The following is an 18,569-nucleotide window of genomic DNA, read 5'->3' on the forward strand; positions in this document are numbered from 1 at the left end:
CATAGTGGTGGTGGCCTCTTACCAAAACTGCTGAAGATGGTGGCCATTGCCTGGTTCTTGGCCATGTCAATTAGACCTCTGCCCAGACAGAAATGTGGGAATATCAGCAGCACGTTTTTCACTATGTCATTGATGCGGGTGACATTCTGTGGAGGAAAATGCACACAAACAAGACACAAATTAGTGTAACATGTACTGCAAAAACTTTGATTAAGCCCCGACTGGGAATTAGCCAGCACAAGCCCAATGTGTTGACTCGCCGCCTTGAATCAGCAGGGCCAGCGGCGCAAGGGGTTTGGAAGACGTAGTGCTCTGACGCAAGCCCGGATAATTAAAAAACACCCTGCACTACATTTGCACGCTGCGAGCTGCTGTGTTGCGAGGTTCTAAATGGCCCGCTGAGGAAGCACAGAGCATCTAAGTTCATCGAGCTTCTTGACGTTGGGATTCAGCAAGCATTAGGGAACATACTGTGTGATCTGTGAGGTAGCACACACACAGAATGTGTAAACACAAATTGATGAGGTGGTGCTCAGGTAAGCAGATGTTCATCCTTAAAATCCCAACTAAGGGTAGAAGGAGCACCCTGAGACCAAAAAGACACAGCTGGCAAAAGACAAAAACTGCGAAAAACACAGACAAAACACTGCTTCTGTTCTTTCTTCTGATACCGTGTACAAGAACTAAGAGACAGATACACACAAACAAAAAGCTAAAGCTATTGTTTCAGTTTCACAAGGCATACATAGAAAGCCAGTCCTATCTTGACAGGGCATTTCCCAGCTACAACTTATCTTTCTCCCCAAAATTGTTGTGTCCCTTTCTCACTTTCCTCCTTCCTGAGGCTGCAATTCAATGGCGCCCGAGTAAAGCACGAAGGAAGAAATGAATTGAATGAACACACAATGGACTGGGCTATAACAACAAACTGGCTCAAATAAGGACCGGAAGTGCAATAAGTCAGGGAGGAAGGCAGGTATGGGAGAGGGAAGACTAAATATGACTACGTTTAGCATGTTCGAAAGCAAGTTCGTGCATTATGCATAGGCTACTGCTTCATTGCAGCATAGTCTACAAAGCTCTTGCATACACATGGAGAAAGAACATGAATTCATCATTTTTGTTTCTGGGCGAGCCCAAGCAAAGAGTAGGCGGGGCGGGGGTGGCAGTGCATTTTGTTCAAGCTGTGTGCAAGAATTCCAGATGATGGCAATTGTTGTTCGCAAAATATATTCATGGATATGTGTACCTGCTCTGTGATGAGTTTCACTGAGTAAGCTTTCAATTGGCAGTTGAGGATGAGTGCATGAAGCCTGTCTACCTTTTTAAACGAAAAACCAAATGCTAGATTAAAATATATTTTTATTGAATAGTAACTTTACTGGATCTCTGTCTTTTTAGGTGAATATTTCAACATTTTGGGAGGTCAATTTGCTTTCTTGCACAGAGTTAGATGAGATTGACAACACTACTACGTAGTCAGAGCCAGCAGCTGGTTAGCTTAGCTTAGCGAAAAAAGACTGCAAACAGGGGAACTAGCCTGGCTCTGTCCAAAGATGACAAAATCCATCAACCAACATGTCTAACGTCCACTACTTAGCATATTATATCTTGTGTTAGTAACTTCCTGGAGTTTCCATAGGTTGCCTGGCAACTGGTCCCTGCCAAGAAACAGTCAGGCCGTGAAATGGCTAATTGTCACTTTCGTGAATTGCTTGTGGGTGGATTGTGTCACCCTTGGATAAAGCCAGGTTATGGTGTTTCAAGTCTTGATGCTACTCCATAATTCCATAGTTTTATATTTAGCAGACAGACATAAGAGTGGTCTTGATCTTCTCATCTCACTCATAACTATTCTTTTAACTTTGTTTTGTCACTTCTTCTCGTCATTGCTTTTTCTTAGTTCCATAACTTCCTCTTCTTCCTCTTTGTTGCATTGCTTCTTCTTCTGCCACATGACAATGGAGGAAAAGACATGACCAGATCGGATCAGAACAGTGACAAAGCTACTGCACTGTACAGTAGCTCCAACAGTAGCTCGAGAAGAAAAGCTCTGCTGACATCATGCATGCTAAGACTTTTTTGTCTCGGCCCCATCTTGGATGATATAAAATTAAAATGTAAAATCTATATAACTTTTCATCTTCCATGTCAAAAAGAAGAAAGGAATCAAATGGAATTCAAGATAGAAAAGTGGCCACATGCATATGAGGAGATGACTCTAAGGCACATATGAGAGTGTGATAAAAAGGCCCCATTGATCATGGTGTCAAATCAAACCTTCAGATGTCCGCCAATGTCTTCAACAATAATGCATCACTCCTTTTATCTTTGTTTAAACGTTTGCTTGAAGACTAAAGGGCACAAAGAAATGCAATTGCAATTCATAGCCAAGAGTAAAATAAGGGAGATCCTTTTTAAAAACATGTATTCCTCCCTCTCATCAATCATTACATCAGTATTCCTAACATTAGAGACCAGATTGTGACGGGATCACACAAGCTGCGATGCAAAATCGGGCCAGCGGCCAACTTCCTACTGCCTTACCTCCAGCACCCTTGCTCGGACCGCACCCGTCTTCAAATTTTGCTCCAAACTACTGTAAAGTTGTGTGTCTGCGTCTAACAGGGTTGTGACAATATGTGACCAAAGACAGACAGATACATAAACACCTGGCAAAGTACATTTTGCCACGATGACTCACACAAAGAGCCACACACTGCCTCGGCTGGTAATATGCGTCAGATAATGCCAATAAAGCACAACGCTGACATTTGTTATGTCTAATTATTACAATAGCTCACACTAAATGGAGCCGAGGTGCGTTCAGGTTGTTTTACATTAGCAATTCCAATAAACAGATTACTCTTAAGTGTGTATTTTGGAACCCGTTTGTTATGTTGACTTTTATCGAGTAGATATGTATTTGTCCTTTCATGACAGCAATTATATAAATATGGAAACTAAAACAATCTTTGCATCTGCAGTTCAACGTAACAGAGGAATATATACCTTTAAAATGCGTAAACACTATCTTTCGTTACGGTTTGCAAACATTTAATGTCAAATATATTTGTATCCCCCGGTTGTTTCGGAATGTAAATGTTCAAATACGCACACGTCTTGGGATTTGTTGAAGAAACCTCTGTTCTGAACACTCATTATACAGAGATAAAGAAAGTCGAATACACAAACGGCTATGACCTTGGCTGAATGCGGCCCATCTGTATGGCAGAGGAATGCGAAGAGAGCCAGACCTAATATGAGATCAATACATGAAGTATAACATCTTTTCTTCACTGCATGCTCATCAAGAAGATCTTAGAGGCTCTCGGTTTGGGGATGATGAAATGCTAGACAATCTTCCTCCTTACGTTGGTGCTATATGCCTATGAATCATTTTCAAATGGTTCTGAAGGTGGTACAGCCTGCGAGCCGCTTATCTGACCCATATCGCTACATGTGGCTATTCCCACAGCGCGGCTTCATTCATAATGCTGGGAATCACAATGAGAGCAGTCTGACACAATATGAGGCTCAAACAGTCTAGTTGGATATATTCTGCCGATGATATTCGTGTTTTTCTAAGCTACTGCAGTTCTTGTGTAAAGGTGGGAGCGCTTTCAGCCACCAAGTTCAAGATTTTTGATGGTAATCTAGCTACATTATTGCTTTGCTTGTAAGACTAAACTTGTTTTTTTTACAAGGGGTAGAGAGTTAACTGGACTTAGTCAGCAGGAGCCCTTGCTTCCGTCATGCTATATAAAAGGACTGATTGTAATGCCTGTTTTAAACACCCTGCTGATAAAGAATGCTCGACTCTACACAATTACACTACATGAGGTAGGTAGTACCTGCCCACACTTTTATGTTTATCCTGGAAAATCTATCCGTGCCTGTGGTTATCTACGAGTGGCACGTGGTGGAGGTATTGACTCAGACACTGCTTCGAGCATACAAGGCAGGCTGGGATTGATGCAATCCACAGGGAGCTGGACAGTCCTGAGGGGGGGAAAAAAATCTCCCATTGGTCTCGAGACAAAACTGGGGCACCGAGTCCGTAACACTGCAGCTCTGCTTCCTCTCTTGGATAAATAGTGCTATGCCCAAAAGGGATCTAGAGCCACCCTGTGCTTGAAAACGGAGAACAGATTGAGGCCTGTGGCTTTACTTTTGAGTGACATTGTTTAACTAATGCCACCGCTGAGGAGTCTAAAAATGATGAGACAAAGCTTTGAAACGGTAGAAGTCGCAAGAGGGGAAGACTAGTTTGAGCTGTCAGATGTAGGATCTACCCTTTCTGCCTAACTTGGGCGCACTGTTGTATCTAAGCTATTTTGTGAAGAGTCTTTTCCCTAAAGATATCAACACTGAACAAGGGACACATGGAAACTTGGAGAGTTGTAACATTTGTTGATTGATGTTGACCCATCAGGCTCTCTTATCGGCAGTGAAATCAAGTCAGATTAGCAGAATTACCATGGACCTTTGTCCCTGTCAAGTCTCAGAGAAGCACTATCTCTTTCCCTAATGCCTTGGACAAGAGAAGTGCACAATAAATCTGTCCCTTTACACTGCCACTGGGCAACATGCTGTCCATTAAATTATTTCCAATGGCACCCTGTATGAGTAATACGCTCCTCTAACGTCGTATCAATAAATAAAGTGGATGCAGAGACAACGAAATGGCAACAATGACAGACAATGACAGACAAGAGTTGCCAGATGAACAATACAAATTGATAATGAATGTTTGTGATAATGAAATCACAATGCAAATGAGGCAGCCTCGTTAGGAGACAAGAAACCTCCATGCCATAGACGAGCGGCGCCAGAGGAAACATCAAGTCAGAGGCAGGCGTGTCGGGGAGGGGGGGAGGAGGGGGGGGGGGGACAGAGTGTGCAGAGGCAAAATCTCCCAGACAACATTACGCTCAGTCTGAAGTGTGGGCTCAGAGCTGTGGGAGACATTCCGATGAAGCATCAGATGGATAAGCAGCTTGTCAAGGGAGTGAAACAACATTGTGTCTGTTGACAAGGAATGACTGATCAGCACAGGGCAGAAAATAGGAAGTGAGAACAAATAAATCACGTAAATAACAATTAAGTCTCCAAATGAAATTAGTCATATTTAGTTCAGAGACACCAAGAGAAGAGGATCATTTTCTTAATCATTACAACCTGTACGGCACCGAGGTCCCATTGAGAGCTCTGGCTGTGAAGCAAATTGTAGAGTCAGAATAGGCTAATTTCTCACAGTTTTTGTATTTATTTATTTGATTTTTTTATGAAATGCAATTTAAATTCTAACCAAAAGTAAAATGACTGACAGTCACCATCCCTCTGTCTCAGTCTCTTTCTCTTCGTAAGCTCTCCATTACTTATGCAGGTCGTTTTTGGTGTCTTTGTCTTTTGATTCCCCAGAGAACGAAGCAGCTTGCAGTTTAAATGAACACTTGCTGAAAGATGGATGAGGAAAGTTCTCCGAAGACCCAATTCTCACCAAACGATTAAACATTAAAGAGAATAGGGAAAATAACTCCTTTGAAAAATCCTTGAGATGATAAAGGAAATAAATTAAAAGTTATACCAGGTGGGTATACACTTCACCCACATGTGTATGGAAGCCTTTGCCTTGAAAGAACACAGCGTTCATCTATCATTCAAGTCAATTAGCCATCCACTGCTATAGCCCCCAAATATGTATTTTATGCAGCTATGGGAGCCTGGATGTCTTTGCTTGCTTGCAGGAACTGTGTCTTCCACCATGTTATAATTGCGCATATATATACGCGAGTCTCTTCCAGTATATGTGTGTGGTAGCTACTTACATCATCATCAAAGAGCTCCATCACAAAGGTCGCGATGCTGCCGTTAATGCCGATGAAGAGGTTGACACAAGTTAGCACCACGTAGGCCGTGCTGGGCACGCTGAAGAAGAAGGAGGCTGGGTACATCGTGGGGGTGATGGACCACCTACAGAAAAACAAAGTCAAAATTAAAAACGTAGCCTGAGGATTAACTTCAGTTAAACTCAACACCAATGCCATGCTAGTAGAATTCATGCCATTTACAGACTACCAAGTAAATTGTACAGTTTCATGACATCCCCAACCAGCTTCTTCTGAGCATTTGCATGTTCAGTAACTAACCCATAAAACACTGCTGAACAATAAATGCCACCCACGCTTGGCCTGCAGTAGTTCAAGTTCAGTATTGGAGGTAGTAGAAGTGAGGATCTGCTCTCAGTAATCACTGAAGTAGTAAAACAGCTCAATCTATTTTAAATAATATTTTATGAATGAGTTCAGTATGATTATGGGCACGCAGGCAGGAATAAAAAAAATCCAATTGACCACAGAATTTTTAAGTGTTTCATAATGTTTTACCTGGAGGCTTAAAGGTCAGTCTCTAAATGTCTTTGATATATTTTTTTCATCATGCGATTCATTACTTTGTGCTTCATGATATGGCTGCTCATGTTGGGTGCTACACATGTAACACCTCGTTAACATATTGATTTTCATTGGCTTTCACTTGGGAACTCACAAGTGATGCAACAACCACTACGTTGCACTCGTGCTCTGATCACCACCAGGACACAGTACCTACTTTATACTATTCAGCTTTAATGAATGTGTTGCACATTTTGCCTGCAATACTACATAGTAGCAGTTACCCCTACGTTTTATGAGAGTGGTCCAATATCTCCAAACTATAGATGATGTACTATGAAAATTGAATTTTGTCAACCAAGAACTCAGGTTACCCCTAATGCCTGTTAAAGTATGATTATTTCTTCGTATCTGCATTTGAATATTTCATTAAATATACCAGGTGTGGTAGCTTCCATAAAGTGCTCAAACTAGCGGATGCAGAAGAAATTATACAGTATTTATACTGTTAAACAGTGTTGACCCAAATGTCCAAAAAGGGATAACCCAACAACCAACAACCTTAACCAAAGAATTGAAACGCGTGAACAGGAAATTTAAGGTTGGAAGTATCGACTTTGTAATTTACTTACCCATACAAAATAAGCAGCAGAATCAACGCAGGCAGGTTAGGAGGAGAAACGTAGGCTTTTTGTTGGAAGCAGAGGAAGATCACAATCACAATCAAGCATGGGATGATGTAGTTACACTGTCGGAAGGAACATAAACAAGCGCACGGAAGAATAAGCAGCTGCCCCCATCAGAAGTAGAGGCCAGTTAAGAAATACATTTCTCTCCATTAGTGACAGCTTAAAAACATTTTCAATCATTAACATTATCCCCCCATTTTTTTTTCTACATGGAAAGGACGTGTAATTATTAAGTAATATCATTAGCACTCAAATACATCCCCCTTCAATTTTATAATTAATATCCTGAATAATAGACCCATCTAATTCTGGTGTTTGAGGCAAGGGGTCCCAATGATTTCGAATTGTTTTTCAACTGAGACTTATATTTATTTAATATCCAAAGGCGGCTGGAAACATGAGCTTTTACTTCTAGGTGTAATATTGCAGATTCCCATCGTTGATGTCGTAAATTATGTAGTATCGATAAAATACGAAGAAAGTATCAAGATACAATGATACATGTTTATTTACAAATAACAGACAAAGTTTAAACTGAAATATTAGGGATTTTGCAACCTGGATTCCGTGTAATATCATCCTTGATAAGAGTGTGTATATTAATGCAGATAGCTTCAGGCTACACTCATTAGACTGGCTCTTTAGGTGCATTTGTCTTCCACTCAGACAGCATTTATCCACCATAATGATGAGCATCCTGGTGCCATTTCTTTACCAAAAGGTACCTGATAAAATGTTTACTCCCATTATGCCTCAGGGAAACTGTCAGTAAGCCTGTTGAGTGTAACCAGCGGGGGCAGCCAGCATCAATAATTACGCCTCAGCCGATGTTGCTTTGGGGAAGCTTTTTCCCAGAAGCCAGCGGTGTCAAAGCTACATTATCAATTACTGCAAATGGGTATTTTTGTGTGCTACATTCAGCCTTACCTGGACAGTACAGTAGAAAGCATCAAAATAAGGTAAATTGAGGCCTACAGCACTGAATGAGTCGAATGAGTTGCATTATCATGCATATCTTGTAGTTTTGACACAGATTTTATGACGCACGTAAATAAATGGCAATACCATTTTCTACTTTAAGAAGTTATGATCAATTAACAGGTGATAGAGCAGCCTGACGAAGCTGATACTTACCATGTCCCAGGCAAAATTGGCCAACCAGTAGACAGCTGGGTTTACTCCACTGACAAATTGCAGATGTTTGGCTTTGTTCACCCTCTCTTGGATGAGGAAGAGGACAAAGCTGGCCGGGATGAAGGACATGGCAAAGATAACGCAGATGGACACCACCACGTCGGTGGAGGTCGTGGCCCTGTGATTGAATGGAGAACAGCAAACAGGAAGTTGAGTGGAGAGAGCTAATAGTGTGTACCAGGACACTGACAATGAAACACCAAAATAGGAGCGGAGATGTCTAAACTGTCAACAAAATGTTTCATTTCTGTGAAGACTCAGACGTACATGATGTGTTTTGGATCTGTAAATATCCTTTTTGATGTGAACAAAGATGGCCACGAAGATGAAAATGATTCCATTACAACACAGGTAAATAGGATGATCATATTGTTTCCACTGTGTTTCATATGCCAAGATGTGTTAGCCATTACCTCAGGCTACTGTAAGTTGCTTTGGTTTAAACTGCAGACACGGATTGGAATATGAAATATCTTAATACGGAACTTAACTCAACTGAAATCTTAATTAAATGGTCTCATGACTTCAATGCAAGTGATGAGAACTCTAGTATTCATTTGAATGTATAATAATAACACACTGTATTAATATAGCACCTTTACTGAGCTGTTACAAAGTGCTTTATAATATAAAAAGAACACATTTAAAAGACAAAGAAAACTAAATAAACTAAAAGCCAACAGCTTAACACATACAAATAGAGATGATAAAACAAACTAAAAGTTATTTAAAAGATGAGACAGAGAGAAGCAGCCCTGATCTCTTCAGGCAGGTCAAAGGCTCCATGTATGAGTCTGGACTTTGTTACAACAAGGAACAATATCACTGAGGATGTCAGGGTTTGAGAAGGGACATAGGGCAATATGAGAGCTGATCGATAACTTTGGGCGAGGTCTCTCGGGGCTTTGTACAGAATCAATAATGTCTGAAAATCAATTCTAAACGTAACAGGTAGCCAGTGTAAGGAAGCAAGGATCGGTTAAATGCGTTCATGTTTCCTAGACTGAGTGAAAATCCGAGCAGCAGAGTGTCAGATGACACTTAAACAACGTTGAAGCAGCATTTGGCTCATTTCCTGTAATGCAAAAAACACATTACATTATTACAATAATTAGGATGCATTTTGTTACACCTTCATAAATAATCTATATAAGTAATGTGTCAGGCGTGTGTCAGTAATGGCTTCATTAGACATTAGTGGAAAGCACTGAAAATGCAGTTTGTATCTAATAAAAAGGCTTTAAACGGTCATCAACTTGGTGAACTAGGTTCACCTAAAATTCGTATCTCCAGGTAAAGAGAATATAGGAGCAGATATTTAAAGTCTTCACCAGACTTTTTTATATGCAACAGTCTCCTTCTTTCATGTTTAAAACAAATGGTCCCTTTCTCCTCCAAGACGTTGACCTTCGTTTCACTGCCGCGTCTTCATTCGTGCCATCCTAGCTTTGAGAATGTCCTCCGTCGTGCCTGCTCAATTAGCATTGGCTAACACGGAGGTGTATTCTTTAAACCCCCCACCGTCATCCTCACCTTCGGCCCGCCACAATCTCGTACGTGATTTCCCGCTGTGCGATTGGCATATTAAATAAGTTACCCCGTGTGGCAACATGGCTGTATTCATCATCAGACACAATTAAAACATATAAATAAGAAATAATTCACCGCAGTGGGTACCGGCCCACATTTCCACAGGTTTCAATAGGCTCGGTGCTCTGGTTGGGTGGTTTGATAATGAAGGGGACAATGCTGTGAATGATCTAACCCTGAATGCTTGAAGCTGGTTAATTGCTGTGAAGAAGAGGACAAGCAATCTGCTAATTAACTAATAATGGAAGAGCAAGAAAGATGAGCAGCGGGAGTAGAGCTTTACAGGATCTATTGCTTTCCTTTAGGTTTTTTTAATGACAAGGGCTGCAGGGCGCAGTCTTAAATGTTAAAGTGTAGGGGGGCTGAAAGCATGAGCTAATTATCAAATCTGAAGCTCCTGGTACAACATTCGGGTTGTCATTTGTATTATACAGTATTATGTAGATAACATAGAGAACCAATTCAATTTTGATAGAGGCATATTACAATTAATTTGGTAGCTCAACCGTATAGGGTTTTTAAATGGGATATTTTTGCAGATAGCATGCAGGAATCAGAAATACTATTAATTTGATGTGTAACCAAATTACACATCAAATTCAACGGGGGCGGAAGAGCAGAAGTTTTTGTCAGTTGCCAAATTGATATTCCTGAGCAATTAAGAAGTGATACATACTGTGTATCTCCAAATTTAAATGGTGCCAAAGTCTGACATTTCTGAAAATGAGAGAGAATTGGAAGGTCCTATTTTTGCGCCAATGCAGATGAAACACAGACATTGCGCAAATGAAGTGGTAATTTGGATAGTTGTATGCATCGACTTTCTCTAGAGAGCTACTGCTAAAAAATAAGATTGGTAAGGGTATGAGTTGTGGGTCTTAGAAACAAAACAACAATGTAAAAAAAGGCTAACTCTATGAACAACAGTTCTTCACATTGCCATTTGATCCACTGTTCATATGAAACTAATCGAAGTGGATCTTAAAACATCTTGATTCCACAGTGCTTAAGTCATCTGCTCAAGATGTCTCTTGCACTCTTTCCCCCACTCTCGTCTGCAACCTGCACACTCATTCACCAGTGAAGAAGTGTCCAAGCCTATCTGGAAATCATAGTTCATAAATTGCAGTCGTCACAGTCTGCACAGAGAAGTGGGGAGCATCCTGAATCTATCGTAGGCAGACCATCGTAATTATCCCCTAACTATGTGTCCCTCTCTAACTCAGGGCTATCGGCGGGCTTCTGATCACTACATAAATACCTGCGGATTGGCCTGGAGCGACGGTGGAGTACGGAATAAAACTGCTACTATGTGCTGATTGGTAGCAGCCACTGGATTGCCTTTATAATGTCAGGAGTTGTGGCTGAGGCACTGTACAGCAATTTGCTGCAGTTGGATGTATTCCGATGTCTTTCCTTTAAAAGTGTTGATCAAAAGATCTGAACAGACTAAATGCATAATATCAACAACAGATAATGTTGAGGAATAGACACCAGCTCAAAGGAACTGGTAGCAATCACAAAACAGTACGCAGAGAGCTGTTGGATCCGTATGTTGTGATTTAGCACGTCATTAATCTCTGACTCTCATGGGGAGCTGCTCTACTGCTAGCCCTGGGATAAAGCAGAAAAAAAGGGTATATCCTCATAAAGGGCTCATACAAATCCCTCATCTATCTATCTGTCTTGCGCTTTCTATTGTATTGTCTCTTACTCATCTGTTCTCCCTTTGTCTGTGCTGTCGCCGCTTCTCTTTCTCCCACTCCATTGCTCTGTCCCTCTCGCTCGGCTTTATCTCTCTCAGCTCCCCAGTCACCATCAGTCTCTCTCCTCTGCATCTCCTGATGTATTGTTCGAAGAATCAAAAACTGTGTCTTCCAGCGCGAGAGAAATGTTATGAAGCAGCGCTAAATATTGAATCCTAAGGAGGAAAAATAAGATGCCGTTTCCGGAAATAAATGCAGCACACACCGTAGACACCGTAGAACATTTCGTTTAAACACGATTAGATCATGAGCGCACGTTATCCATATAGATTTGGAAATGTTAAATCACACATCATAGAGGCCTGGTTACTTCCTAATCCTGACAGGAATTTTCAACTTGCGCCTTTGCTGCACAAAGCTAAGGCTCAGCAGCATCTGCCCTTTAACCCGGTCCGATGACTCACGCGGCTACAAAGGAGAGCTGCTCCTTGGTGAGGTTGAGCGGGTGATTGGACACAGAGATGCCATACTGGCCGGGATCCTGTCCCGCCGGCAGGTTTCCCCTCAGGATGGCGTTGTTCGCCACACTGAGGAAGGACGCCATACCATGCCATGCCTCGTTGTAGAACCACACCTGCAGAAGTAGAGACAAGCATTAACAGTGAGAACAGCATGTACTGTAGGGGCTTCCTTCTGATGAGACATTTAAAAAAATACATATTCTGAGATTGATTTCTTTATCAAAAAGCCATTTGGACTAGACCGGCGTTGTTCCATTTGTTTTAGCAACTTAAGTCGTCTCAGTTTACTAAAAAAACTTGTTTTTAGCTTTGTTTGAGAGCTGACTAGCCAGAAAAGTAGCACAAAAAGTTAAAAAAGAAAGGTTAGACAGAATCTGTCTGCTAGTTTTAAAGCTGGGTTGTTACAATCAGCTCTTGAGAAGGGCTTATAAGACCTCTGTGCCACCATCACGGCAACAGAAAGTATGTAGAATCACCTATAAAACCTTGTTGTTTCCCAGATGCAGAAACGGAGAACACATTGCCAGTGACGAGTTGCCGTTGCCATTTTAAGATACACCAAGGTTCTTGTGCATTCTTGTGCAACGGTGAAATGTACAGTACAGCATTGCGTTACAGTCGGGCTACTGTGAATTGACCCATATATTTTTGGAAGTGATAAAAATTGATCTGTGTCCATTTAGTGCACAAAACGCACTCTGAAGTGGTCAAATGATCACTGCAACATACTGATCTATGAGAATAAGCAATTGAGCTGGAAAACATTTCTTCTTCATTCAACAGAAGATTAAAAGGCCAGCGATGAACGTGGAATCCCAACGCGGCGTAGCATGCTAGCTGCAGAGACGGAGTAAAAACATTTTTGCACACTTTCTTTTGAATGTAAGTGATTCCCTGACTCTGTGGCTGCTGGGGTGGAGAAGAAAAAGAATGGATGATAGAGAGTGGGAGTGAGAGGACTCCCCGCTGGTAGTGCTGCGCTAATTAAGAGTGGATGGTGGTTGAGTGTCAGCCTAACATAACACTGCATCACAGAGGGGAATGTGGAGTACACACACAGATGTGAACGCACACACACACACACACACACACACACACACACACACACACACACACACACTCTCTCTTGCCTCTTCTTCTCTCTGTTCTCGCCGAATCTCAGATACACACATCGACCGAAATTGATATTATTTTTCACTATCATATTTCCTTCAGCCTGCAGTTTCTGAAAGGTCTGCAGCTAAAATATCATTTGATGTATTCAAGATAAGTAGAGAGTTAATGCACGAGGGTGTTGTAGAGGGAGTGAACATCCTGAGAAGATACAGTAAGATGGCAACCCACGATGCATTTTCACTTCTCAAACTTCAAACATCAACTTATTTTGGGGAGGAGCAAAACTCTAGTCTCAGTATATACGCGACTGAAATATTTGTATGAGATATTAACTTGTGTGTAATGAAGGTAAACACAGTGAACTGCCGTGTGTGACGGCACTTTCCAGAGGCTGCGGACTACAAACAGCACTACAACCCTGGTGGTCAGCTGTCTGGCGCTTATGGAAAGCTGATGAGATAAGTGACACTGCTTTCTCGCTGCCCCACCATGTTTTATTGGGCCAAACCAATCAATCAGATATTAGTAAAACATGCATTTTTATGATTGGTTGGGGGGCGATACTATGTGCTGGTGGGACAGGTATCAGTATTAGCAATCTAATATATACCAATATATTAATCACAGGGGCCACCTTTCCCCCAAAATCAACAAAAGGCACCTACAGCCCTTAAGAAATATGCAACTCAACTGTGTACTACTTAGTGTGTACTTCTAGTTCTGCGGAAAACCTTGCCAGTACTACACTTACCTAACAGAGCAATGTTACAGTATAATGCATTATTATTCATTAAACTATCCAGCATCAAATAAGAATTGAACACTTCACCTTGAACAGACTTTTTGTGAATTGAAGTACATTGTGCTGATAATGCCTCTCTCTCACGCTTCACTTGGAGTTTACATTTGAATGCAAGACTTTTACTGTGCGGTTTTGAGTTTTTAATACTTTACCACTGCCAATGCCAACATTCCCAGCTAGAGAAAGGTTGAACAATTATAGCAAGACGCACCGAATATGTCCCTGAACAAAAAAATGGGTTCAAATGGAAAAAAACACCAGGGGAAGGTAGGCAACTGTTACTCAATATTCATTTCACTATCCAGGATTTTAAATTGAATGCTCAACCTTGAACATACGTTAGATATACTTAAGTAGCTGATAACGTCTCTCTTTCACTCTTTACTTGAAGTAAAAATAATAATAATAATGTACGACTTCTATTGTGTTGCAATGTACATCTACTTTACAGGACTACTTGGAGTACTGTTAATAAAAGCTATACATATGTAATATCTAGTTGAGTTCTAATATGTTTCAATGCAAAAAAAGTAAATGTTTAGATTCCCAATATGTGATCTAATATGTTATATCATTTTCGGGGCAGCTACAGGGTGCCTTGAAATCGACCGTTGCTAAAACAGTCTGCTGGTAAAATCATACTTAATATTTTGGACACAGCCGAGGGACCCACAGGCACTAACCTGAATATGTGGCTGGGTCCAGCTCCGTGGAGTCATTTTGCCAGCAGCGATGTTATTAGTGTTAGAAATTAGTAGTGGCAAAAAAAATAACACCATTTGAGTTGCGACGGCAGGACGGCGTTCCCGTAGGCAGCCCGTTTGTGGTCGTTTACTCCAGAGAAGTGAAGAAATGTTTGGTTGTAACGTTAACCAGAATCCAGCTTTAGAGGGCTAGACCCAGCATCCAGCAGCCAAAGTGAAATGCAGTCACCGGCCCCATCTAGAGCCAGTGTATGGTTTGTCTGTTCTGGGCTACTGTAGAGACATGGCGGCTATAGCTCCATGTAGAGGACCTGCTCCATATGTAAATATTAACTTTCTAAGGTTGTTATTTACGATTCTTAGTTAAGATTCTTACTTTAGGTCGATTATAGCTTGGGAAGACAAAGGTATGAATATTATATTTCATTTCTGCTAATAGATCCCTAAATGCTACACACTGTTCCTTTAAGTCCGAATTTGAACACAGGACTTCTACTCGTAATGGAGTATTTTTAGATGGTTGCATTGGTACTTTTACTTAAATTAAGGATGTGTGTACTTCTTCCACCACTGATGCTTTGACACCGCACTTTATGTCATTGCACACCCGTTCCCATTCTCTACAAAGGTTAAGGACATAGTATTTGCATTAATAGACTGAACCATCATGCCATACACTACCTTTACAGCAATCTACTCATAAACCAAGGTGTCATTATTAACCCGGCCCCTCCTGATTTTGCAAGAGATTAATTATATAGGCATTATAATTTATAATAAAGTAAATTGCACAAGTAGAAAGATGAGTAGACAAGTTTTCGGTGGGTATGCACCATGACTCTGTCTCTGCCTATATCCCGTTCCTCTTAATCACCGGCGTCCCTCCCATAAAAACCTAAACGGCACCTTCCTTATTTCCCCTCAGAGATCATTAAGCTTTAATCTCGACATCATCTCAAACAGCAGAGCAAACTGCAATTAATATATTACCTTTAGGTTGTCCCTGGTTCCCAGCTTCTTCAGCAGCGTCTCAGCCTTCCGGAAGAGCTGGTCAGTCACATTATCCTAATAAAGACGAGGAAAACAAGACAACAACAAAAACTGAGTTGGGAGACTTAATTGGATACACTTGGAAAAACACCACTGCTCTTTGAAATGCAAAGCATGAGGCAGAGGGAGACAAGAATTAAGACTTCCCGGGAGCACTTGGGTGTGCTGAGACACTTATTTTCCTCAGACTTGGGAGAAATGTACTACACTCATGTTGCATGTGAAATGAGCCTTGGGATGAGGGCTTGAGATGACAGGCGATCTCCAAAGTGTCATGTTGATAACATGCTGTTCAGCCCAACCATAAGTGCACAGAGCACACTACTCATGTGATATAAATGCAAATGGACCTCCTGTTGGACCGTGCCTTCATAGTGGGGTAGGGGGGTGGATGTGGAATGGAGTGAGGAGTGGAGGGTGGAGGAAAAGTGCAGGTGACATCTGGGGAGAGAGGTGGGGGGGGTAGACGAAATGAGAGGAGAAATATCAAGAACGACATCTCAAGAATGCAGGAGTGTGCTCAGGTGCAAGTGCTTGTCTGCTCTGTGTGAGAGAGGAAAGGAAGAGACACAAAAGATATCGCGGTCCCCGTGACAGTTACCCGCGGACAAGGACCGAGGAGATCATACCACTTATGTTCTGACTTTTTCTACCCCACAATCCTTCACTCAGCCAATCCTACACCACATCATGACATTCTCAGACATTTTGAAACATTTCAAGAGTGTATTCAGAGCTTTTTATTTCCCCTGCCAGATTTCCAGTATGCTGTCAGCAACGTAGCATAAACTCTTCATCACTCCCATCAAAAGGAGTATTTGTGTTAAATAGCATTGATTCTGCTCCAAGACATTACTTATCCTTACACCGGGCACACAACAAGTCTTCGACTCTTGCCTGTAATGCTACCTTCAGCAAAAATTAAGGGAATCTTTACAGCATTTTTTATTTTTTTTTCCTTCGCTCAGGTTTGCATTGTGCCAAGCAGCAGCGGGCAGTGCCATTAGGCCGGCCTTACTGAGGATTAGCGGTGGCTGAAACGAGATGAGAAGTGGGCCAGCAGCTGCCTGGGTCTAATCCTTGACAAACTCCTCCCCGCTCAAGGACAATGACAAGGCTGGTTTGGCCCGCGGACCAGCCCGTGCCACGGCTAACGACACAGCAATAAAGCCTCTCGAGTGTGTGGCGACTTTCTTGGCTTGTATTCCAAAGTGGCCTGCACAGTTCAGTGGTCAAGTGCTCTGTGTGACTGACTGGTCGTGTGGGCCATGGGACAGTGTGTTAATATGTGTCTGAGTGTGTGTGTGTGTAGGGTGTGTGTGTACTGAGAACTTGCCAGGAAGGAGAACTTTTGTAAAAATATTTCTCTGAATTTCTCTGAATAATATAAATGATTAAAAATATAGTTTGAGGAGGTTACCATAGATTACAGGGAGCAGTTGTGACATTAACACCATCTACATTACACATATTTTGAGATACAATTTTTTGGGATTAATTATACAATTTCCAGCACACAGGCCTTCTTGTTCTCATTGTTCCCGTCACCTCTTGCAACACCGAGCCCGATGTCTACCTGCTAGACACAGGAAATGCAATAAAACTGAAGTTTCAGAGGCTCGGAGTGCAAAAAACACGCCGCTTCCCGTGACCGTCTCACATCGCAATGGCTGCCGAGCAGAAGACAGCCAGACATTTCCCAAGGACGGTGAAGCACTTTAACAACGCGGAATGCAGAGCTGGGACGGGCTAATGCCCGGCCATTAGGGTTACATCATCGCTGCTGCACGAATTAAAGTCACATTAGCGTCGAGATCCAGGAGACAGAAAGGGGAGTCTGTGTAGGGACGAGACCGGAGACGCCTGAGGGCAAAGCAATGTGCTGATCTCAAAGCAGTTTGAGAGTCCAGAAATTTGAAATGTTAATGAGAGACCGTGTGTATGGAGGGGACAGGTGCGGCGGCATGTAGTTCAAGAAACACGGTGCCGAAGTAAAAGTGTACGAATGTTTATACATGAATTGAATTGAGGTGGTGGTGGGAGTAGATAAAAGTTATAAAAATAAGAGCAAAAAGGTTTGCAGGATTGTGTGTGAGTGTGTGTGTGTTATAGTGCAGAGAGGACCCAGATTCCTCAATGTATTCAAGGCAATGCACATACAATCATAGCCTGTTGCCATGGACACTCAACTGAATGGATTTGAAGAATCTAGCCCTCCTCTCCTCTTTGCTTTCATTCTTTTTTTGTCAATCATTCAAGAATACTGTGGGGTCCAAAAGTCCCCAGCAAATAACACCACCTGTGCCCGAGACACAAAGCTAGCTGGACAAAGATCGCCATGCTCCAATTAGGAGCAGCTCACTCAAAGAGCTACTGGCAAACTGCAGAATTGTCAGGATAAAATCGGTTTCTGAACCACGTCTTCAGGCAGACTTTAACGTAAAGATTAACCTCAAGAACTTTTTTTTCAGTGGTTTCAGACAGCATGGGCCCCCTTGGAACGTACTTTAAAAGAAACAACACTCGACCAGCACACTGGTGACTTGAGGGAGGCGTTATCATTCTAAGTTTTAGCGTTGCTGATAAACACATAGACTACTCAAATAATGCTGTGGAATCAAAAGGTTTGACTTGTGAATGCCAATATTTATTACATACCTGAAAGGAACTGAATAGGTCTTTTACATCCCTGAATGAAGCTTTGATTGCTGCCTCGCTCAGACGGACTTGGGAGTTGACGGCTCCGACAGAGATGCCTCCGTACCTGGAGTGGCGGTAAAAAGCAGAGAGAGAGGGAGGTTC

The 18,569-nt window shown here is 41.9% G+C and overlaps 1 protein-coding gene across 1 annotated transcript in view; it reads right to left on the reverse strand.

Annotated features, from left to right (window-relative positions):
* The window catches only part of LOC306714808 (phospholipid-transporting ATPase ABCA1), a gene marked incomplete at its 5' end in the record, with an annotated part of 123,059 nt that overhangs the window by 30,178 nt on the left and 74,312 nt on the right, over positions 1-18,569 (reverse strand). Inside the window, 7 exons of the mRNA XM_079184946.1 lie at positions 23-146; positions 5,832-5,976; positions 7,028-7,143; positions 8,219-8,396; positions 12,039-12,208; positions 15,708-15,782; positions 18,426-18,531. Of these exons, the coding sequence (XP_079041072.1) occupies positions 23-146; positions 5,832-5,976; positions 7,028-7,143; positions 8,219-8,396; positions 12,039-12,208; positions 15,708-15,782; positions 18,426-18,531 (914 nt within the window). The remainder of the gene's footprint in view (positions 1-22; positions 147-5,831; positions 5,977-7,027; positions 7,144-8,218; positions 8,397-12,038; positions 12,209-15,707; positions 15,783-18,425; positions 18,532-18,569) is intronic.

Source organism: Pholis gunnellus (assembly GCF_910591455.1).
Source record: "Pholis gunnellus genome assembly, chromosome: 23".
NCBI classification, from domain to species: domain Eukaryota; kingdom Metazoa; phylum Chordata; class Actinopteri; order Perciformes; family Pholidae; genus Pholis; species Pholis gunnellus.